At 34.5% G+C, this 19,399-nt stretch overlaps 1 protein-coding gene across 4 annotated transcripts in view; it reads right to left on the bottom strand.

Annotated features, from left to right (window-relative positions):
- Window positions 1-19,399, bottom strand: part of CENPC (centromere protein C) — an 88,939-nt gene that overhangs the window by 49,364 nt on the left and 20,176 nt on the right. For 3 of the 4 annotated variants that reach the window (XM_061191421.1, XM_061191420.1, XM_061191423.1), the window contains exons 5-8: window positions 19,053-19,158; window positions 8,847-9,132; window positions 7,375-7,590; window positions 3,329-3,948 (exon numbers count right to left, since the gene is read on the bottom strand). In XM_061191421.1, coding sequence (XP_061047404.1) covers window positions 3,329-3,948; window positions 7,375-7,590; window positions 8,847-9,132; window positions 19,053-19,158 — 1,228 coding nt within the window. The remainder of the gene's footprint in view (window positions 1-3,328; window positions 3,949-7,374; window positions 7,591-8,846; window positions 9,133-19,052; window positions 19,159-19,399) is intronic. The other variant, XM_061191422.1, reaches the window with a different exon arrangement.

Raw genomic sequence — 19,399 nt, forward strand, 5'->3', positions numbered from 1 at the left:
TCTTGACACAGCTGAGAAAATATGGGCTCTATGTTGGGACAGATCCTGGACCAATATTTAACTACTTTTGAGTGTTATCTCCTACCATATAGGATTGTCGAGAAGGATTAAATTATATTATGCACATATAAAGTGCAATTACATTTGGTAAGTGTTTTCTATTCCATTAACTATTCTGGAGAAAATTCTTTCTGTAAGAAATACCTTTTCTCTCTATTACTTAAAAAGTGATATACTTCAACACCATTTATGATAAAAACTCTCCAGAAAGTGGGCATAGAGGGAACATTCCTCAACATAACAAAGGCCATATATGACAAACCCACAGCCAACATCATACTCAACAGTGAAAAGCTGAAAGCACTTCCTCTAAAATCAGGAACGAGACAAGGATGCCAATTCTCACCACTTTTATTCAACATAGTTTTGGAAGTCATAGCCACAGCAATCAGGAAACAAAAAGAAATAAAAGGAATCCAAATTGGAAAGAAAGAAAGAAAACTGTCACTGTCTGCAGATGACATGATGCTATATATAGAAAATCCTAAAGATGCTACCAGAAAACTACTAGAGCTCATCAATGAATTCAGTAAAGTTGCAGGATACAAAATTAAAACACAAACCTGTTGCATTTCTATACATTAACAACAAAAGATCAGAAAAAGAAATTAAGGAAACAATCCCATTTACCATTGCATCAAAAAGAATAAAATACCTAGCAATAAACCACCTAAGGAGGCAGAAGACCTGTACTCCAAAAACTATAAGATGCTGACGAAAGAAATCGAAGATGACACAAACAGATGGAAAGATATACCATGTTCTTGGATTGGAAGAATCAGTATTGTCAAAATGACTATCCTACCCAAGGCAATCTACAGAGTCAATGCAATCCCTATCAAATTACCAATGGCATTTTTCACAGAACCAGAACAAAAAATTTTACAATTTGTATGGAAACACAGAAGACCCCGAATAGCCAAAGCAATCTTGAGAAAGAAAAACAGAGCTGGAGGAATCAGGCTCCTTGACTTCAGACTATACTACAAAGCTACAGTAATCAAAACAGTATGGTACTGGAACAAAAACAGATATACAGATCAATGGAACAAGACAAAAATCCCAGAAATAAACCCACGCACCTATGGTCAATTAATTTTACAAAGGAGGCAAGAATATACAATAGAGAAAAGACAATCTCTTCAATAAGTGGTGCTGGGAAAACTTGTCAGCCACAGATAGAGAATGTTCTAATTTCATTCTTTTAACACTATACACAAAAATAAACTCAAAATAGATTACAGACCTAAATGTAAGACTGGATACTATGAAACTCCTAGAGGAAAACATAGGCAGGCACTCTTTGACATAAATCACAGCAATATCTTTTTGGATCCACCTCCTAGAGTAATGAAAATAAAAACAAAAATAAACAAATAGGACCTAATTAAACTTAAAAGTTTTTGCACAGTAAAGGAAACCATAAACAAAACAAAAAGACAACCCACAGAATGGGAGAAAATATTTCCCCATTGGAAATATTTGGTTGGAAACGAAGCAACCAACAAGAGATTAATCTCCAAAATATACAAACACTTCATGAAGCTCAGTATCAAAAAAACAAACAACTTCAATCAAAAAATGGGCAGAAGATCTAAACAGACGTTTCTCCAAGGAAGACATACAGATGGCCAAGAGGCACATGAAAAGATGTTCAACACTGTTAATTATCAGAGAAATGCAAATCAAAACTACAATGAGGTATCACCTCACACCAGTGTGAATGGCCATCATCAAAAAGTCTACAAATAGCAAATGCTGGAGAGGGTGTGGAGGAAAAGGAACCCTCCTACCTTGTTGGTGGGAATGTAAATTGGTGCAGCCACTGTGGAGTACAGTATGGAAGTTCCTTAAAAAACTAAAGACAGCAATTATACTCCAATAAAGATGTTAAAAAAAAAAACAACTAAAGATAGTGTTACCATATGATCTGCAATCCCACTCTTGGGCATATATCCAGAGAAAACTGTAATTGGAAAAGATACATGCACCCCAATGTTCACTGCAGCACTATTTACTATAGCCAAGACATGGAAGCAACCTAAATGTCCATCCACAGATGAATGGATAAAGAAGGTGTGATGTATAAATATGTGTGTGTGTGTGTGTATATATACACACACACACACACACACACATACATACACACATACACTATGGAATTACTCAGCCATAAAAAAAGAATGAAATAATGCCATTTGCAGCAACATGGATGGACCTAGAGATTATCATACTAAGCAAAGTAAGCCAGACAAAGACAAATATCATATAACATCCCTTATATGTGGATCTACAAAAAAAAAAAAAAAAGATACAAATGAACTTATTTTCAAAACAGAAATAGACTCACAGACATACAAAACAAACTTATGGTTACCAAAGGGGAAAGGTGTGGGGAAGGGCGGATAAATTAGGAGTTTGGAATTAACATATACACACTACTATATATGAAATAGATAACCAACAAGTACCTATTATATAGCACAGGGAACTATACTCAATATTTTGTAATATTTTGTAATAACCTATAAGGGAAAAGAACATGAAAAAGAATATATATGTGTGTGTGTGTGCATGTATAACTGATTCACTTTGCTGTACACCTGAAACACAACTATACTTCAATAAAAAAAAGTGATACAAAAAGCACAAATTGATCTTTTCTTCATGATAGTGTCACCATTACAAATCTCAATCACTATACAGTGATGACATAAGGAGAATGGCCATATTTCAGGTTTGACGGGACAATCCCAGTTTATGCTTACTGTCCTGACCTCCTCTCCCATTCTCAAATGTCCCAGTTTGTATAATAAATAAATAATGAGTAAATAATGGAATAGAAGAGTATTAATTTTTATCTACAAGAACTAGCCCCACTAGCTTAATTTTTTCCCAATTTATATTTTAATGAGCCTCAAGAATATATGATGCTGTCTTATTTGTGTTCTGGTAACTACCTGGTTTACTAAGCCTTTACCTTTTACTTTTCCCTTTATATATGCTGCCATTTTAGAAGCTACACAAAAGTCAAGTGACCTGGAGTTGACCTGGAGTTGAATTATATGTAAAATAAAGAGATTCTAGAAAAGAGTTTGTAGGCTTTTGAGGCTCTGTATAGATTTAAGTTTACTTTGCCTACTTCCCAAAGCTAAATAGGAGTATCACAAAAACACAAAGTGGTAGAATAATATTCTACCACTTTACATTACATATAAATACTCACATTATAAGTATTTATACATATAAATTAAATATAAATACTTACCCAGAGGTAGCAACTGTTTCTTGGAAGTGTGAACACTTATCTCTTCACCCTCATCCATATTTCGGTCTGAATTTCTTTGTAACCTGTCTTGGGCAATATGTGATATATTTATATTTTTACCTTTAGATTGTTCCATGTCAACTTGTTCTTCAACTACACTGGCCTTAAATTTTGTTCCCCGTTTTTGTTTTATAGTCCTTTTGTTTCCAGATGACTTTTTTGCATTCTCAGAATACATTTCATATTTTGAAGATTTACAATTATTTTCCATTTCATCTGTCAAAGCACAACTCCCACCCAGTATTTTTTGTTCAGAGGACTGAGATTTCTCTACTGGGTGAGCTTTGCCAGGATGTTTGTCACTTTTCAAACTTGTAGATGATACACTGTCATGTTTTTCTCTGGACTTCTTCCTTTGAAGGAGTACAGTGCTCTCATTAGGAGATACTGTGCCTTGTTTCAGAGGCCCAGTCTTTCTTGGTATAGTAATCCATGGTTGATTGGCGAAACTTTTATCTGATTCATCGATTATAAATTCATCTTCTTCATCTTCTAATAACTTCATATTATTTGCAGGAGATAAATGAGGTGGAGCAGTTGCTATATGCCTAACAACAGAACTAAAACAGAATGTTACAATAAATAACAGCTCAAAAGTAAAGCTTTTACCTTTGCTTTAAACAGCAGTTCACATGTCTCCTCAATTTTTCCTTCCCCATTAAAATCCTTCCTGGGACTTCCCCGGTGGTCCAGTGGTTAAGAATCCGCCTTTCAACGCAGGGGATGTGGGTTCGGTCCCTGGTTGGGAAACTAAGATCTCACATGCCATGGGGCAATTAAGCCTGCGCGCCACAACTACTGAGCCCATGTGCTGCAACTACTGAGCCTGCACGCCACAACTAGAGAGAAGCCCATGCACCACAATGAAGAGACCGCGCGCCACAACGAACGATCCTGTGTGCCGCAACTAAGACCCAACTCAGCCAAATATAAATAAGTAAATAAATATTTTTTTTAAAACCCTTCCCTCCTTTTACATTTCTATAATATCTGAGCATACTCATTTATTACACTAATGGGATCATAGAAATTTAGAGCTGGAAGGAATCTCTACTGCATCAACTAATTTGATGTTCCCCCATTCATTACATACATTAAACAGATAAAACCCAGAGATGTATAAATACAGCCCAGATACATTGACTTACAGTACAAAAATGCATGCCATTATTATATATAATGTTATATTAAATTTTGTTTATATAGATGTCTCTTGGGGCCTGAATCTCTTAACATCCAAAACAAGATTATTTCTGAGATACCTTCTAGTCTAATAGTCTAAGAAAACGCTACAAAATTACAGACTAAATTATATTATGTAAAAATTCACTCCAAGTTGGATAATTCACACATTTTCATATGTGTTTTAATACTGTAATCAGAGTATAGAAATAAATGAAGTGTATCTAGAAAGGTAAGCACACTGGGATTACACAGCATCTCTTCCAATTAGTTGGAAAAGTTTTCTAAAGAAGGATGGAATTATTCAAAAGATGGTAATCTGATGGAGTCATTTTGCATTTCCCTCCTTTTTATGACAACAGCCTTGAGCAAACCACATATTGGAGTGAATATGCAAAAATAAACACCTAGGGTAAACATCCAATTCCAAAGCCAGCATATACACTCCTGTTTCTGCCTTTTTCACTTGAGTAAGGATGCTTAACTATTTTTATACACAGTAGAAGAAAAGGAAGAATGGAAGAACTGGAATATCATGTCTAGTTTTTTTCTCATTTTTAAGATATACAAAAAGATTATAAGATGAAAATGCCTTCTCTACTTCTCTAATCTCAAACCCCTGATAAATCTTATAATGTAAAAAATATATACACATATATGCTAAGAAATATACTGTCTTCTAATAGGTAGAGTCTTACAAGTATATATAATTAGACAACTCTAGAAAATCTAATAAAAAAGCAAAGTCAATATAAATAGACCACATAATATATAAATAGAAGACCATGTTTAAACAGAAATATTATTTTTCAGCACTTAAAGAAAAAGCTAATCTGATATAAATATGTTTAATTTGCTTTATTGTATGTTATCTGTAGTATCTATTAATTCTATATATTAAAGAAGTAATGCTAAGTATTTAAAAATAAAGCCTTCCCAAACCAGCCAACAAGAACTCTCTAAATCTACTCCTCTATTCAAGAGACTTCCATAACTTCAAGGTTATTCAAACCAAAGATATCCTTAGGAAACAACTTTGACACTTACTATAGATCAAATGTTTATATCCTTCAAAGATTCATAAATTGAAACCTAATCCCCAATGTGATGGTATTTGAGGGTGGGGACTTTAGGAAGTGATTAGGTCATTAGGGTGGAATGGCTCATGGATGAATTAGTATCTTTATAAAAGAGACCCCAGAAAGCCCCCTCACTACCTTCTACCATTTGAGGTTATAGCAATAAGATAGACATACATGAACCAGGAAGCAAGCCTCACCAGACAGTGAATCTACCTGAGCCTTGATCTTGGACTTCCCAGCCTCCAGCACTGTGAAATGTAAGTTTCTGTTGTTTGTAAGCCACCCAGACTGTGATGGTCTGTTTAGCAGCCCAAATGGACTAAGACAACACTATTAAAATTGAGACTAGAGAAAGATGACTTCTGGCTAGGTGGAAAAAATCAAGACTCTGTGGCATTTGAGTTGGATCTTGAAGAATGGATATGATTTGGTCATGAGGAAATACAAGAAAGACAATCATAAGGAAGAGCATAAGCAAAGAAAAGGAGCAGGAAAGCACAAGTAATAGTGAGTAGTTACATCTGGCTACATCAATTAAACATACACTTTACTCACTAGTTTATCAAAAAAAAAAACCAGCACATTAAAAAATACTTAATTACTTTTTTGGACATAGATATAATTAGCCCCTAAGTGTAACATATTTCTATCAGATTATGGGGACAACAGCCATACAAGGGATAAAAGATGCCACATATATATATGTACATATATACTGTATATATATACACACACACACACAGAAAGGCGAGAGGCGAAGGAGGAAGACTGGAGGGGTGGGGGGAGGGAGGAGTCAACTATGGAACACAGACTGAACCAAAGAGGAATTTCATTCACTCAATATGTTTTTTATAAAACCTTCCTAATATATTCACTAGCATTCTGATAGATCTCACAGAAAATACAAAAGAAACTAAACTCCTGGAAAGAAGGGCTTATGTCTTAACCTACTAAGAAAGATATATAAAATAGCTAAACTATAATACAAGGCAAGAAACTATTTTAAAAAACACTGGAGTGGGACTTGGAAAAAATCAGAAGCCTACCATGGACCTTAGAAGAAAATATAAATTGGCATATGACAAGGGGAAAAGGTGTGCCAAAGCCAGGACAACTGCAAATATGCACGACAAGTTGGTAGAAACAGTTCACTAGTGACAGTGAAGGCCTTAAATACCAGCTGACAAATCTCAAGTTTATTCTATAGACCAGTGGTTCTCAACCCTATCTGCTATTAATTCTAGTTAACTCTAATGTGCAGCCAGTTCAGAATCACTGTATGGATATTGTAGAACCACTGAAGGTTTTTAAGTAGGCAAGAACAGATTAAAACTTATTTTAGGACTATCTTTTTACTAACACAATCAAAAGAAATAGAAAAAATACTTAAAACACTTAATATTGAAATACAGGCACCTTGACATAATTTTATTTCTAAATACGGTCTTTATTCTTTGATCTCACACATACTAGAAAGTACTGATGAACAGAAGCAATGAAAGCTGAATAAACTTTTCTTTCACATCTAATTCAATATCCCTTAAATGATGGCTTTGGGATTAATTTACTGGTAAGAAACTACTCTCTCCTTATGGGTTAGACATAATTTCAATTAAAAATTGTGTCAATTAAGATTAACTTCTAGTTAAATATCATTAAGAATCCTTAGACACTGTTCAAAGAATGTGAAAGAAAAATGTGGACCATTTCTTAATAACTCACCTGGATTCACTTTTTCTTTTTACAGTTTCTAAAAACAATGTTGAAAAACTCTTTCTAGCTTGTGGTTGATCTTCACATTCTGCATCTTGTATTCTTTTTTGAGATCTTCCTAACTGTTTCCTCTCTTGTGGTCCTTCTGATACTTTATCCTCTATTTCTGATACTTTATTCGTTACTTCTACTTTCTTCAAATCATCTTTATCTTCAAAGTTTAACCTAAAAGGTTAAAAGGAAGACATGATGAATGTTCCCAGCATTTGTTGAGTTATGAGTATTCCTGAACTCCCTTACAGTGACAATACAACTGCTTACAAAATTTTCCAGGGGGCCTTTATTTAAAATTTATAAATGCTGATGTGTTTCTCTTACACAAAATACACAAGGCAAATTGCTCAGAAAAATTAAATTTTATATTTGTTGATAGAAAAAAATGAGAGAAAAAGAATGGCTAAATCATATAACAAGGAAATGTGTAGCTTAGAACACTAGTTCTCAAACATTTAATATGAATTTGAATCATCTGGAGAATCTTATTAAAATGTAGATTCTGATTCAGTAGGTCTAGCATAGGGTTTGAGATTCTATATTTCTAACAGGCTTCCAGATAATGCCACTGCTCTCGATCCTGAGCTGCAGATCACACCGTGAATAGCAAAATCTTAGAAGGTACTTAACCCCTCAGCTCCAAGAATCACACAAGACCCTAGAAAGATATTACACTCATGGCAGAGGTTCCCAATAGCAAAGGACCTTGAACAATCTGTTTTGCTTCTTAAAGGCCAAAGGGAAAGCCCCAAGAAATGGATGTGGGTTTACCACAACTCATCCTCAACAAAACTTACTCTTTGCTACCCTCAGATGACCTGATATATACCTACCCTTATAATTAGAAATAACATAGAGAAAATACAAATTGTTTCTCTTAGGAAGTTATAGAAAACTTATTATAAGGAAAAAAAACACATCCTGTGATAAACCATAAAGGAAAAGAATATGAAAAAGAATGTATATATGTATAACTGAGACACTATGCTGTACAGCAGTAATTAACACAACATTGTAATTCAACTATACTTCAATAAAAAAAATTTGTTTAAAAAGAGAAAGATCTGAATATAACAAAATATTCACATATGTCAAATCTGAATATGTGAGTGCCTATTGTGTTATCTTCTGTATGTCTACAGTATTTTAAAATATAAATCTTAAAGAAAAGAAAAAAGAAAAAAACATGCTTTTCCATAGACCATAGAAAAGTTTACCCCCAAACTTCTCTGAAGAACACTTTAAGGCCTTCCATATTAAATATAAACTGAATATATACTGAATGTATGTTATGTTTTTCTCAAAACATGTTAATATTCCTCAATACTTACTATAAAATACCTAAAAGACTAAATTACCCACTTTTTAACATAAAAGATAAAATAGCTATAGTAAGATTAATATCTTTTAAATAAACAAAAATTCACCTTTTTTTGGTTTTATGAGAAATCTCTGTACTTGAAGGCAGCATATTTACTGAATTTTCAGAAGTATAGGTCTCTCTCTTTTGGGCAACCGATGGAATAGTCTTTTGCAATAAAGATGCTTTTGCATCCAGAAGATCAGAAGGTAAGCCAATAGATAAGTAAAATTCCTCATCAGCTTCACTGTGATGATCTTTTAGTTTTTTACTTGACATTTTTCTCGAGTCAGATGTATTGTCAGAATGAACATCAGTTGCCAAAATTTTCTGATGAACCTCATGGGCCTGAACTAGAAGAAAATTACATGAAGATATTAAAAACTCTTTAAATAATAATACTAGAACGAAATGTGCTTTTTAAAATTCAGCAACAATTTAATTAGAAAGTTTCCAGAAGACTCACAGGTCATTAAGTTTATAATCAAAGATCTAGGATTAAAATACACAAGTACTTTAAGAGTTCTAATTTATGAAATTAATAAACTGAAAGGTGTATTTGGTCCATGCTCCACAGTTCTAAAATGAATAAAATCCTCAAACATAGAAAATTCACAGTTATATTGATATAGTAAATTTATTCAAGATTCGAATATAGTCAAACTCAGAGGAGAGATTTGAATAATGGTTGCCAGGGACTGGGAGAAGGGAGAAATTCGGAGTTGTTAATTAACAGGTATAAAGTTTCAGTTATACAAGATAAATAAGTTTTAGAGATCTAGAGTACAACATTGTGCCTATACATAACAATACTCTATTGTACACTTAAAAATCTGTTGAGAGGGAAGATCTCATGTAAAAATGTTCTTACTGGGACTTCCCAGGTGGTGCAGTGGTTAAGAGTCCACCTGCCAATGCAGGGGACACGGGTTCGAGCCCTGGTCTAGGAAGATCCCACATGCCGCAGAGCAACTAAGCCCATGCACCACAACTAGAGCCCACAAGCCACAACTCCTGAGGCCGTGTGCCACAACTCCTGAGCCCGCGTGCTGCAACTACTGAAGCCCGTGAGCTCTAGGGCCCATGCGCCACAACTACTGAGCCCACGTGCTGCAACTACTGAAGCCCGCGTGCCTAGAGCCCATGCTCTGCAACAAGAGAAGCCACCGCAATGAGGACACTGCAACGAAGAGTAGCCCCCGCCTGCCGCAACTAGAGAAAGCCCGTGCGCAGCAACAAAGACCCAATGCAGCCAAAAATAAATAAAATTTTAAAAAATAAATAAAATAAAATGTTCTTAGCACAATAAAGTAAAAATTCTTTTAAAGATTTAAATAAATCTTTACATAGCTAAAATAAGTAACAGGTAATCCTAGAGAAATTATGAGATTCAATCTTTAGGTTAAGAGTTGGGTAAACTAGGGCAGCTAGATGAGCACACTTTTATACATATACATACACATATACATATAGAACAGATACATATATAGATATATAAAATATATGTATATATAGGGAGAATATTTATATATACATACATCTTTATATCTATACAAAGAGAATATATATTATACACATATGTCTTTATATCTATATAAAGAGAAATATATATTCTTTTAACCCTTAACCTTCAAATATAAAAGAAAAAGTAGAATGGCTGGGTAGTACTCATACGGATTCATACTCTCAAAAAGAAAAGATTAAAAATTTAAAATAAGTCAAAATGGGCTTTTGGTTCTGGAACAAAATTATATAGACTCACTTTTTCCTGCTTCTCCCTTTAACTACAACTTAAACAATAATAACAGAACTCTGAAAGCTGGAAGAAGGTATATTTGCTAGGAACTTCAAGCCTTAAGCAACAACGGATAATGTGGTGAATCCCCTGTAGCATCAGAAAATGAAACAAACCAAAATACCACTGCTAGAACTCTAAACACTTAAATGTCATTGGAAATAAACACAAAAATAGGCAAGAGCCTTCACATTAAACCAAAACAGGGCAACTATAACAAAAGACTGAAATACAATGAAGAGTCCCTTAACATAATAACCAAAATGTTGAGGATACAATCAAAATGACTCATCATAATAAAAATTTTAAAAAAAGAAAAAACACAATCTGAAGAAGAAAATACGATCAATGGATGCAAATGGACAAGATGAATCAGATGCTGGAATTATTTAACAAGAATTTATTTAAAGCAACCACCATAAAAATGTCTTAACGTTCAATTATAAATTCTCTTGAAACAAAGGAAAAGACAGAAACTCTCAAAGAAATAGGAGTTACAAAAAGAGACCCAGCTTTTGGATCTTAGCCATTATAGTTGTGTAGTGGTATCTAACTGTTGTTTTAATTTAAAATTCCCTAATGACGATAACGATGAACAAATCAAAACCACAATGAGATACTACTTCACACCCATTAGGATGGGAAGGGAGGGAGGGAGGGAGGGAGAAAATAACAAGTTAACAAGTGTTGGTGAGGATATAGAAAAACTGGAACCCTTGCGCACAGCTGGTGGGAATGTAAAATGATGCAGCCACTATGGAAGATAGCTTGGTCGTTCCTCAAGAAATTAAAAATGCAATTACCATATGATCTAGTAATTCCTTTTTTGCCTATATATCCAAAAAGATTGAAAGCAGGGGCTGCAAGAGGTACTTGTACATCTGTGCTCACAGCAACATTATTCACAAAAGACAAAAGGTGGAAACCACCTAAATGTCCATCAATGGATAAATGGACAAAACAAAATATTGTATACATACGGTGAAATATTATTCAGCTTTATAAAGGAAGGAAAACGTGACACACGCTACAAGCTGGCTGACACTTGAGGACATTATGCTAAGTGAAATAAGCCAGTTGCAAAAGGACAAAAACTGCACAATTCCACTCATATGAGGTATTTAGAGTAGTCAAATTCAAAAACAGAATGTAGAAGCGTGGTTACCAGAGGCTGGGGGGTAGAGGGAGATTGTTTAATGGGTTCAGTTTTGCAAGATGAATAAGTTCTGTGGATGGATGGTGGTGACAGCTGGACAACCTGACTGTCCTTAATGCCAAAGAACTGTACACTTAAAAATGTTTAAAATGGTAAATTTTATGTTATATTATTTTACCGTAATTTTTTAAAATCATTTTTTAAAAAGGAATAAAGAGCACAAACAGTGATGTATGTGTAAATATAAACACTGACTGATTAAAACAAAAATAAAGTCTTATAGAGATAAAAGATACCAAAATACATAGCAGAATTAAAATAGAGGATAACAGGAATAAAATATATGACAACAGTATGTCAGTTGGGAATTAGGGAGTTGTTCTAGTTACTCCGTCTGCATGATAAGTAACTCCATGCCTTGGCCGCATAAAACAACCATATATTACGTTCATGAATTCTGTGGGGCCGGAATTTGGCAGGGCACAGCAGGGATGACTTGTCTCTACTCCATGAAGTCTGGGGCCTGGAATGATTTGAAAGCTTGCTTACTCGCATGTCTAACATCTGAGGCTGGCTGCAGGCCGAAGGAATATTGCTGTCTATGTATGTCTGCAAGTAGGCTAGTTTGGGCTTTCTCACAGCATGATGTCTGGGTTATAAGGTAGAGTATCCTAAGAGGGAAACAAGGAGAAAGGGAAGGAGCCAAGCAGAAGCCTTTTATGTCCTAACCTTGGAAGTCACACAGTATTACATATACCATATTCTATGATATATCATATGATATAATATATGATGTGATATGATATGATATATGATATGATATGATATGATATGTACAAACAACCTCAGTTACGGGGGTGAGGAAAAATGCTGACCTAAGTAAGGTTAGAAATGAATGGAGTCTGTAAAACTAAAAGCTAAAGAAATTGTACATTACATTGTCATACTAAGTGAAGTAAGTCAGATAGACAAAGACAAATATTATATGATATCACTTATATGTGAAATCTGAAAAATAAAACAAAACAGAAACAGACACAGAAAACAAACTTATGGTTACCGAAGAGGCAGGAGGGTGAGGGATAAATTAGGAGTACGGGATTAACAGATATACATTACCATATATAAAATAGATAAACAACAAGGATTTACTGTATAGCACAGGGACTATATTCAATATCTTATAATAACCTATAATGGAAAAGAATCAAGAAAAAAGTATATGTATGTGTACATATATATATATATATATAACCAAATCACTTTGCTGTACACCTGAAACTAACACAATATTGTAAATTAAGTACAATAAAGGAATTGTACACAAGCACTGTACTCCAGTAGATAAAATTGTTTTCCACGTGTTTAAGTCAACAATTCTGATACTGTTATACATGTATATAGGAATAAAAAGTTAAGTAGGTGGATGGTGAATGGTAAGTGCCAAGTTTCTTACACACAGAGTGGACGTTTACAGGTAAGCAAGGCAAAGAAGCAAGAGTAATCCATGTGGTAATAAATTACAGTTGGAAACATCAATATGAATTCATGTTTAACTTAATACAGATACAGTTACACAGAAAAATATTTATAGATATGTGTATATATACCGGTTACCATACACACATATATTTCCTTGCTCTGTCAGTTGAGACAGTCTTGAAGCATTAACACCCCAGGAGTAACAGCACACCTAGCACCCAGATCTTGGTTCCTAATACCATTCTCCAGTAAAAGGAACCACTGGCTCCTTGGAGAAATGGCTGATTCTAGGGTAAGTTGAGCCTGGAGCATCCTGTAGTTCCAGAAGGTAAGGAAGTGTTCAAAAACAACAGCAATAACAACAAAGATGGGGTCCATCAAAGGGGCACAGGAGCCAGTGAAAGAGCTTTCTAATGGCCAAAGCTGGAACAGTTTGAGTAACAAATTTAATAAAATAGTACTGGATTATAAACCAAAGTATAAAATAAAGTTTCTACCTCAAAAACTAAAAAAAAGAGCAAAATAAACCCAAACCAAGGACAAGAATGAAAAAAATAGAGCAGAAATCAATGAAACTAAAAACAGGAAAACAACACAAAAACTTACTGAAACAAGAAGCTAGTTCTTTTAAAACAGTGAATAAAAATGATAATCCTGTAACAAAATTAACAAAGGCAAAAAGACAAGACACAAATCAACAATATCCAGAATAAAATGGTATATCACAACAGATCCTGCAGCCATTAAAAGGATAACAAAGTAATACTATGTACAACTTTATCCTGATAAACTCAACAACTTAGAAGAAATGGACCAATTCTTCAAAAACCATAAACAAAAATGTGCCAAGATAAAATAACCTAAATAGTCCTATAACTATTAAAGAATTGAATTTGTAACTTAAAAGCTCTTGAAAAAGAAATGCCACAGACCAGATGATATCACTGGAGAATATTATACCAAAAAATCAGAGAATTAAAATCAATTTTACATAATCCCTTCTAGGAATTAGAAGGGGGAATAATTTCCAACTCATTTTATAAGGTTGGTGAGCATTACCTTGATACCAAAACCATACAAATACAGCATAAAAAAGAAAACTACAGATCACTATCTCTCATTAACTTAGATGCAAAAAATTCTCAAAATTTTAGCAAACTGCATCAAACAATGTATAAAAATTAGTAATACAACATAATTGACATTTATGGTCAACTGCACTCAACAATGGAATACTTGTTTTTCAAGTGCCCATGAAGCATTCATAAAGGCAGACAATATCTTGGGTCATAAAACAAAACAAATCTTCACAAATTTAAAAGAACTAAAATGACATAGTGTATATATGCTATGCCATAAAGAAATCAAGACTAGAAATGACTAAGGTAAAGACAACAGGAAAGTCCAGAAGTATATTCATTTAGCATAATGTTTTTAAGGTTCTTTCATGTTGTAGCATGTATCAGAACTTCATTCCTTTTTATGGCTGAATAATATTCCACTCTACACATGTACCACATGTTGTTTGTCCATTCACTCGTTCATGGGACACTTTGGTTGTTTCCCCCTTTTGGGTATTATGAATCATACTGCTATGAACATTGGGGTATAAGTATCTGTTTGAGTCCCTGTTTTCAATTCTTTTGAATATAAACCTAGGAGTAGAAATGCTACTTAATACCTAATTTTTTGAAGAACCACCAAACTGTTTTCCACTGGCTGCATAATGCATGTGGGTTTCTATAAATTCCACATCCTCAACATCTTTTATTTTATTTAAAAAATAATAATATCCATCCTAATATGCATAAAGTGGTATCTCTGTGGGGTTTTGATTTGTATTTCTCTAATGACTAACAATGTTGAACTTTTCATGCAGTTGTTATCAGCTTGCCAGATGCATAGCAAGCCAAAACGCTGAGACAACAAGGTTTGCAGCAAAGAGAGGGTTTATTTGCAAGGCAGCCAAGCAAGATGATCTGAGGCGTGGGGAGCTTGGGGAAAGGTGACTGAAAAAAAGTTGCAATAATCATCACTCTGCACAGGCCTCTGCATGGTCAAAAGGTTACTGGAGTGGACCCTTAAGCATAACCAGTTAAAGGGTGGTCCTATTCAGTCTTAACCAGCTCAGCACAAACTAGATGCAGCTGACTTCAAGTTCCCAGAAAACAACTCAGGCAAGTATCTTGTTCAGGTTACATGCCACTTGAAGGACATGCAAGTCCGAAAGCTAACTCAATTAGTGAAGGCAGGTAAAACACATTCACTGGCCAACTGGAGAAATATCTATTCAAGTCCTTTGCCCTTTTCAGTTGGGATGTTTATTTTTGTTGTTGTTGAGTTACAGGAAGTCTTTATGTATTCTGGATATAAATCCCTTATTACAGGGGTCCCCAACTCCCAGGCCACGGACCGGTACCGGTCCATGGCCTGTTAGGAACCGGGCCACACATCAGGAGGTGAGCAGTAGGTGAGTGAGCAAAGCTTCACCTGTATTTACAGCTGCTCCCCATCGCTCGCATTACCACCTGAGCCCCACCTCCAGTCAGATCATCGGTGGCATTAGATTCTCATAGGAGCACGAACCCTACTGTGAACTGCACATGCAAGGGATCTAGCCTGCATGCTCCTTATGAGAATCTAATGTGAGGTAGATAGAACAGAGGTGGTGACTCTAGCGCTGGGGAGCAGATGCAAATACAGATTATCATTAGCAGAGAGGTCTGACTGCACAGAGACCATAATAAATCAATTGCTTGCAGACTCATATCAAAACCCTATCAGTGACTGGCAAGTGAAAACAAGCTCAGGGCTTCCACTGATGCTGCATTATGGTGAGTTGTATAATTATTTCATTATATCTTACAATGTAATAATAACAGAAATAAAGTGCACAATGAATGTAATGCGCTTGAATCATACCAACACCACCCGCCCCCCCCCGCCCCCAGTCCATGGAAAAATTGTCTTCCACAAAACCGCTCCATGGTGCCAAAAAGGTTGGAGACCACTGCCTTATGAGATATACTATGTGCAATTATTTTCCCCCATTTTGTGGGTTATCCTTTCATGCTCTTGATAGTACCCTTCACACACTTTTGAAGGACATAAATATATAAGACATATTTGTTCTTAAGCAGAAAACCTAAATGACGCAAAAATATGAATTTTCACAAAATTACTATACAAATTAAATGCAACTTTAGTTAAAATCACAGCAAAATTTTATTGGAAACTGAATAAACAAAATTCATAGAAATTAAAAAGGTCTAAGAACGGCAGAATAGTGGCATGTATCAGAACTAGATATATAAATAGATACCTTTATATCAGCATATGCTATAAAACTACAATTAGTAAAACAGTATTGTGTTGACATTAAGAATAAACAGACCAAAATTCAAAAGTATATTGAATGATATATGAGATTTAATACATGATAAAAGTAGCACATTCATATGAGAATGGATTATATAATTAATAAAAGGAGCTAGCACAACTGACCATAAGGAAGAAAATAAAATTATAACATTATGCCACATTATACACCAGAGCACATTCCAGATGGATTAAAAATTTAAATTAAAAAGAAAAAAAGATGTTAAGATGAAAATCTAAGATATTACATATACCATTAGGATAAAACAGACCTTTTAACCAAAACAGGAAACTCAAAAGCTATTAAAAAAAAAAACACACACACATTTGACAATTAAAATAAAAAATGTTATCCATCATATAAGATACTATAACCAAAATCTGTAATAGTCTAGGGATCATTTGGAAAAATATCTGATAAATGACAGATAAATTACACAAATTACAGATAAACAGTTACAGATACTCAATTTAAAGATCTCTCATAAACTAGAAAAAACAAATGGGCAAAGGATATGAAAAGATAAAAAAGGAATTTCAAATAGCCAGTAAACTTATGAAAAGGTGTTCAAACTCAGTGGTAATCACTAAAGTAACATTGAGATCATTTAATACTGATCAAATTGGCAAAAAGTTCAATAGAATAGTAAATACTCTATCAGGTGAAAGGCACTTTCTTACATTGCTGGTATAAAAGGAAATTGTAAAAGCCTCTTCTGAAAACATGTGTGCACACACACACATGTTTATATATGTGTTCCTTCAGGAGCACCAATGAAGATATGGAAGGATTCAAGGCTACCTCAGCAGGATGAGGGGAGTAATGATTAGTAGCTTTTTCTTTTAAATCTTTGACTCACCTCAAATGAAGGACTTTTCTAATTTGAAAAATGCAAAAAAATTTAAAAACTGGCAGCACATATAAAATGACTGAAGGAAATGCAACAAAATGCAACAGAGAGAAAAAGAACACTGACCACATATATTCAAATATCAAATCATTATGCTGTATTCCTGAAACTAATATTATGTAAATTATACCTTAGTTTAAAAAACAATGCTCAAGGAGTCCATGGGGGGGCCCACATGGGAGGAAATTAAGGCTTCCTGCCAGCAACCAGACCCACATGGGTGTCAACTTGGAAATACATCCTTAGCCCCAGTCAAGCCTTCAGATGACTGCAACCCTGGCCATCATCTTGACTACCACCTCATGAGAGATTACAAGCCAGCACCACCTAACTAAGCTGCTTCTGAATTCCTGACCCATAGAAACTGTATGAGATAATAAATATTTTTTTTAAAAAAAGAAGAAAGAAAAGAAGAAAAATGTATTTGAAAACTCTTAAAGCTATGGTCCCTATAATAATTCTTAGTTAATGTCTCTTACCACATCCTATTAACAACGCTCCTACCACTAAAACAAAAAACCACATAATAATCAGATAAAACTTATTATTCCACAAATCAAAACAACAATGAGGTACCACCTCACACCAGTCAGAATGGCCATCATTAAAAAGTCTACAAATAATAAATGCTGGAGAGGGTGTGGAGAAAGGGAACCCTCTTACACTGTTTGTAGGAATGTAAATTGGTGAAGCCACTACAGAAAACAGTATGAAGGTTCCTCAAAAAACTAAAAATAGAGTTGCCAAATGATCCAGCAATCCCACTCCTGGTCATATACCCAGACAAAACGATAATTCGAAAAGATACATGCACCCCTATGTTCGTAGCAGCACTATTTACAATAGCCAAGACATGGAAACAACCTAAATGTCCACTGTCGGATGAATGGATAAAGAAGATGTGCCACATATATACAATGGAATATTACTCAGCCATTAAAAAGAAAGAAGTAATGCCACTTGCAGCAAAATGGATTGACCTAGAGATTATCAGACTAAGTGAAGTAAGTCAGAAAGACAAATACCATATATCACGTGGAATCTAAAATACAACACAAATGAACATATCTATGAAACAAAAATGAACTCACAGATATAAAGAACACACTTGTGGTTGCCGAGGGGGGAGTGGGGAGGGAAGGATTGGGAGCTTGGGATTAGCAGATGCAAACTATTATATATGGAACGGATAAACAACGAGGTCCTACTATATAGCACAGGGAACTATATTCAATATCCTATCATAAACCATAATGGAAAAGAATATATATGTATAACTGAGTCACTCTGCTGTGCAGCAGAAATTAAACACAACATTGTAAATCAACTATACTTCAATAAAATTTTAAAAAAAAAACTTATTCATGTTTTTTTTAAAAAAAATACACTGACAGTGGACTTGAGAGGGACTCAAAAACAACTTCATCCATTTCACAATTCTGCCTAGGCTGACCCTGACCTTGTCACTCAAGCCGACACATGTGCTACCTTCAGCATTTCTAACTCTTTATATATATGTAGGCAAATATCACCCATGGGGATGCTACCAACCTGATTTGTTGACAGCTTCACTTGGTTCCACAATTAACTGCAGAGGGGCTTCTTTCTTCCTTGAAGAAACTGTACCTGACTTTGGATGTGATTTCTGGCACTGAGTCTAAAAGAGATACAACATTAGATCTATTCTATTAAATTACCAATTTTGATTAAACACATCTGTTTTTAAATTGAAAAAAAAAGTATCTTTAAAAACAATAAACCAGCTGGTAAAGTTGCATACTTAACTCCTTAGAAACCAATTTCATATTATCTAGCAAAGCTGAAATTTCATATAACCTACCACAGAAACAATGCTGCTCTGAACAGCTTTTAAAAACCTATTCTCCCAGAAGATTGGA

This window comes from Eubalaena glacialis, chromosome 5 (assembly GCF_028564815.1).
Source record: "Eubalaena glacialis isolate mEubGla1 chromosome 5, mEubGla1.1.hap2.+ XY, whole genome shotgun sequence".
In the NCBI taxonomy this organism is placed as follows: Eukaryota; Metazoa; Chordata; class Mammalia; order Artiodactyla; family Balaenidae; genus Eubalaena; species Eubalaena glacialis.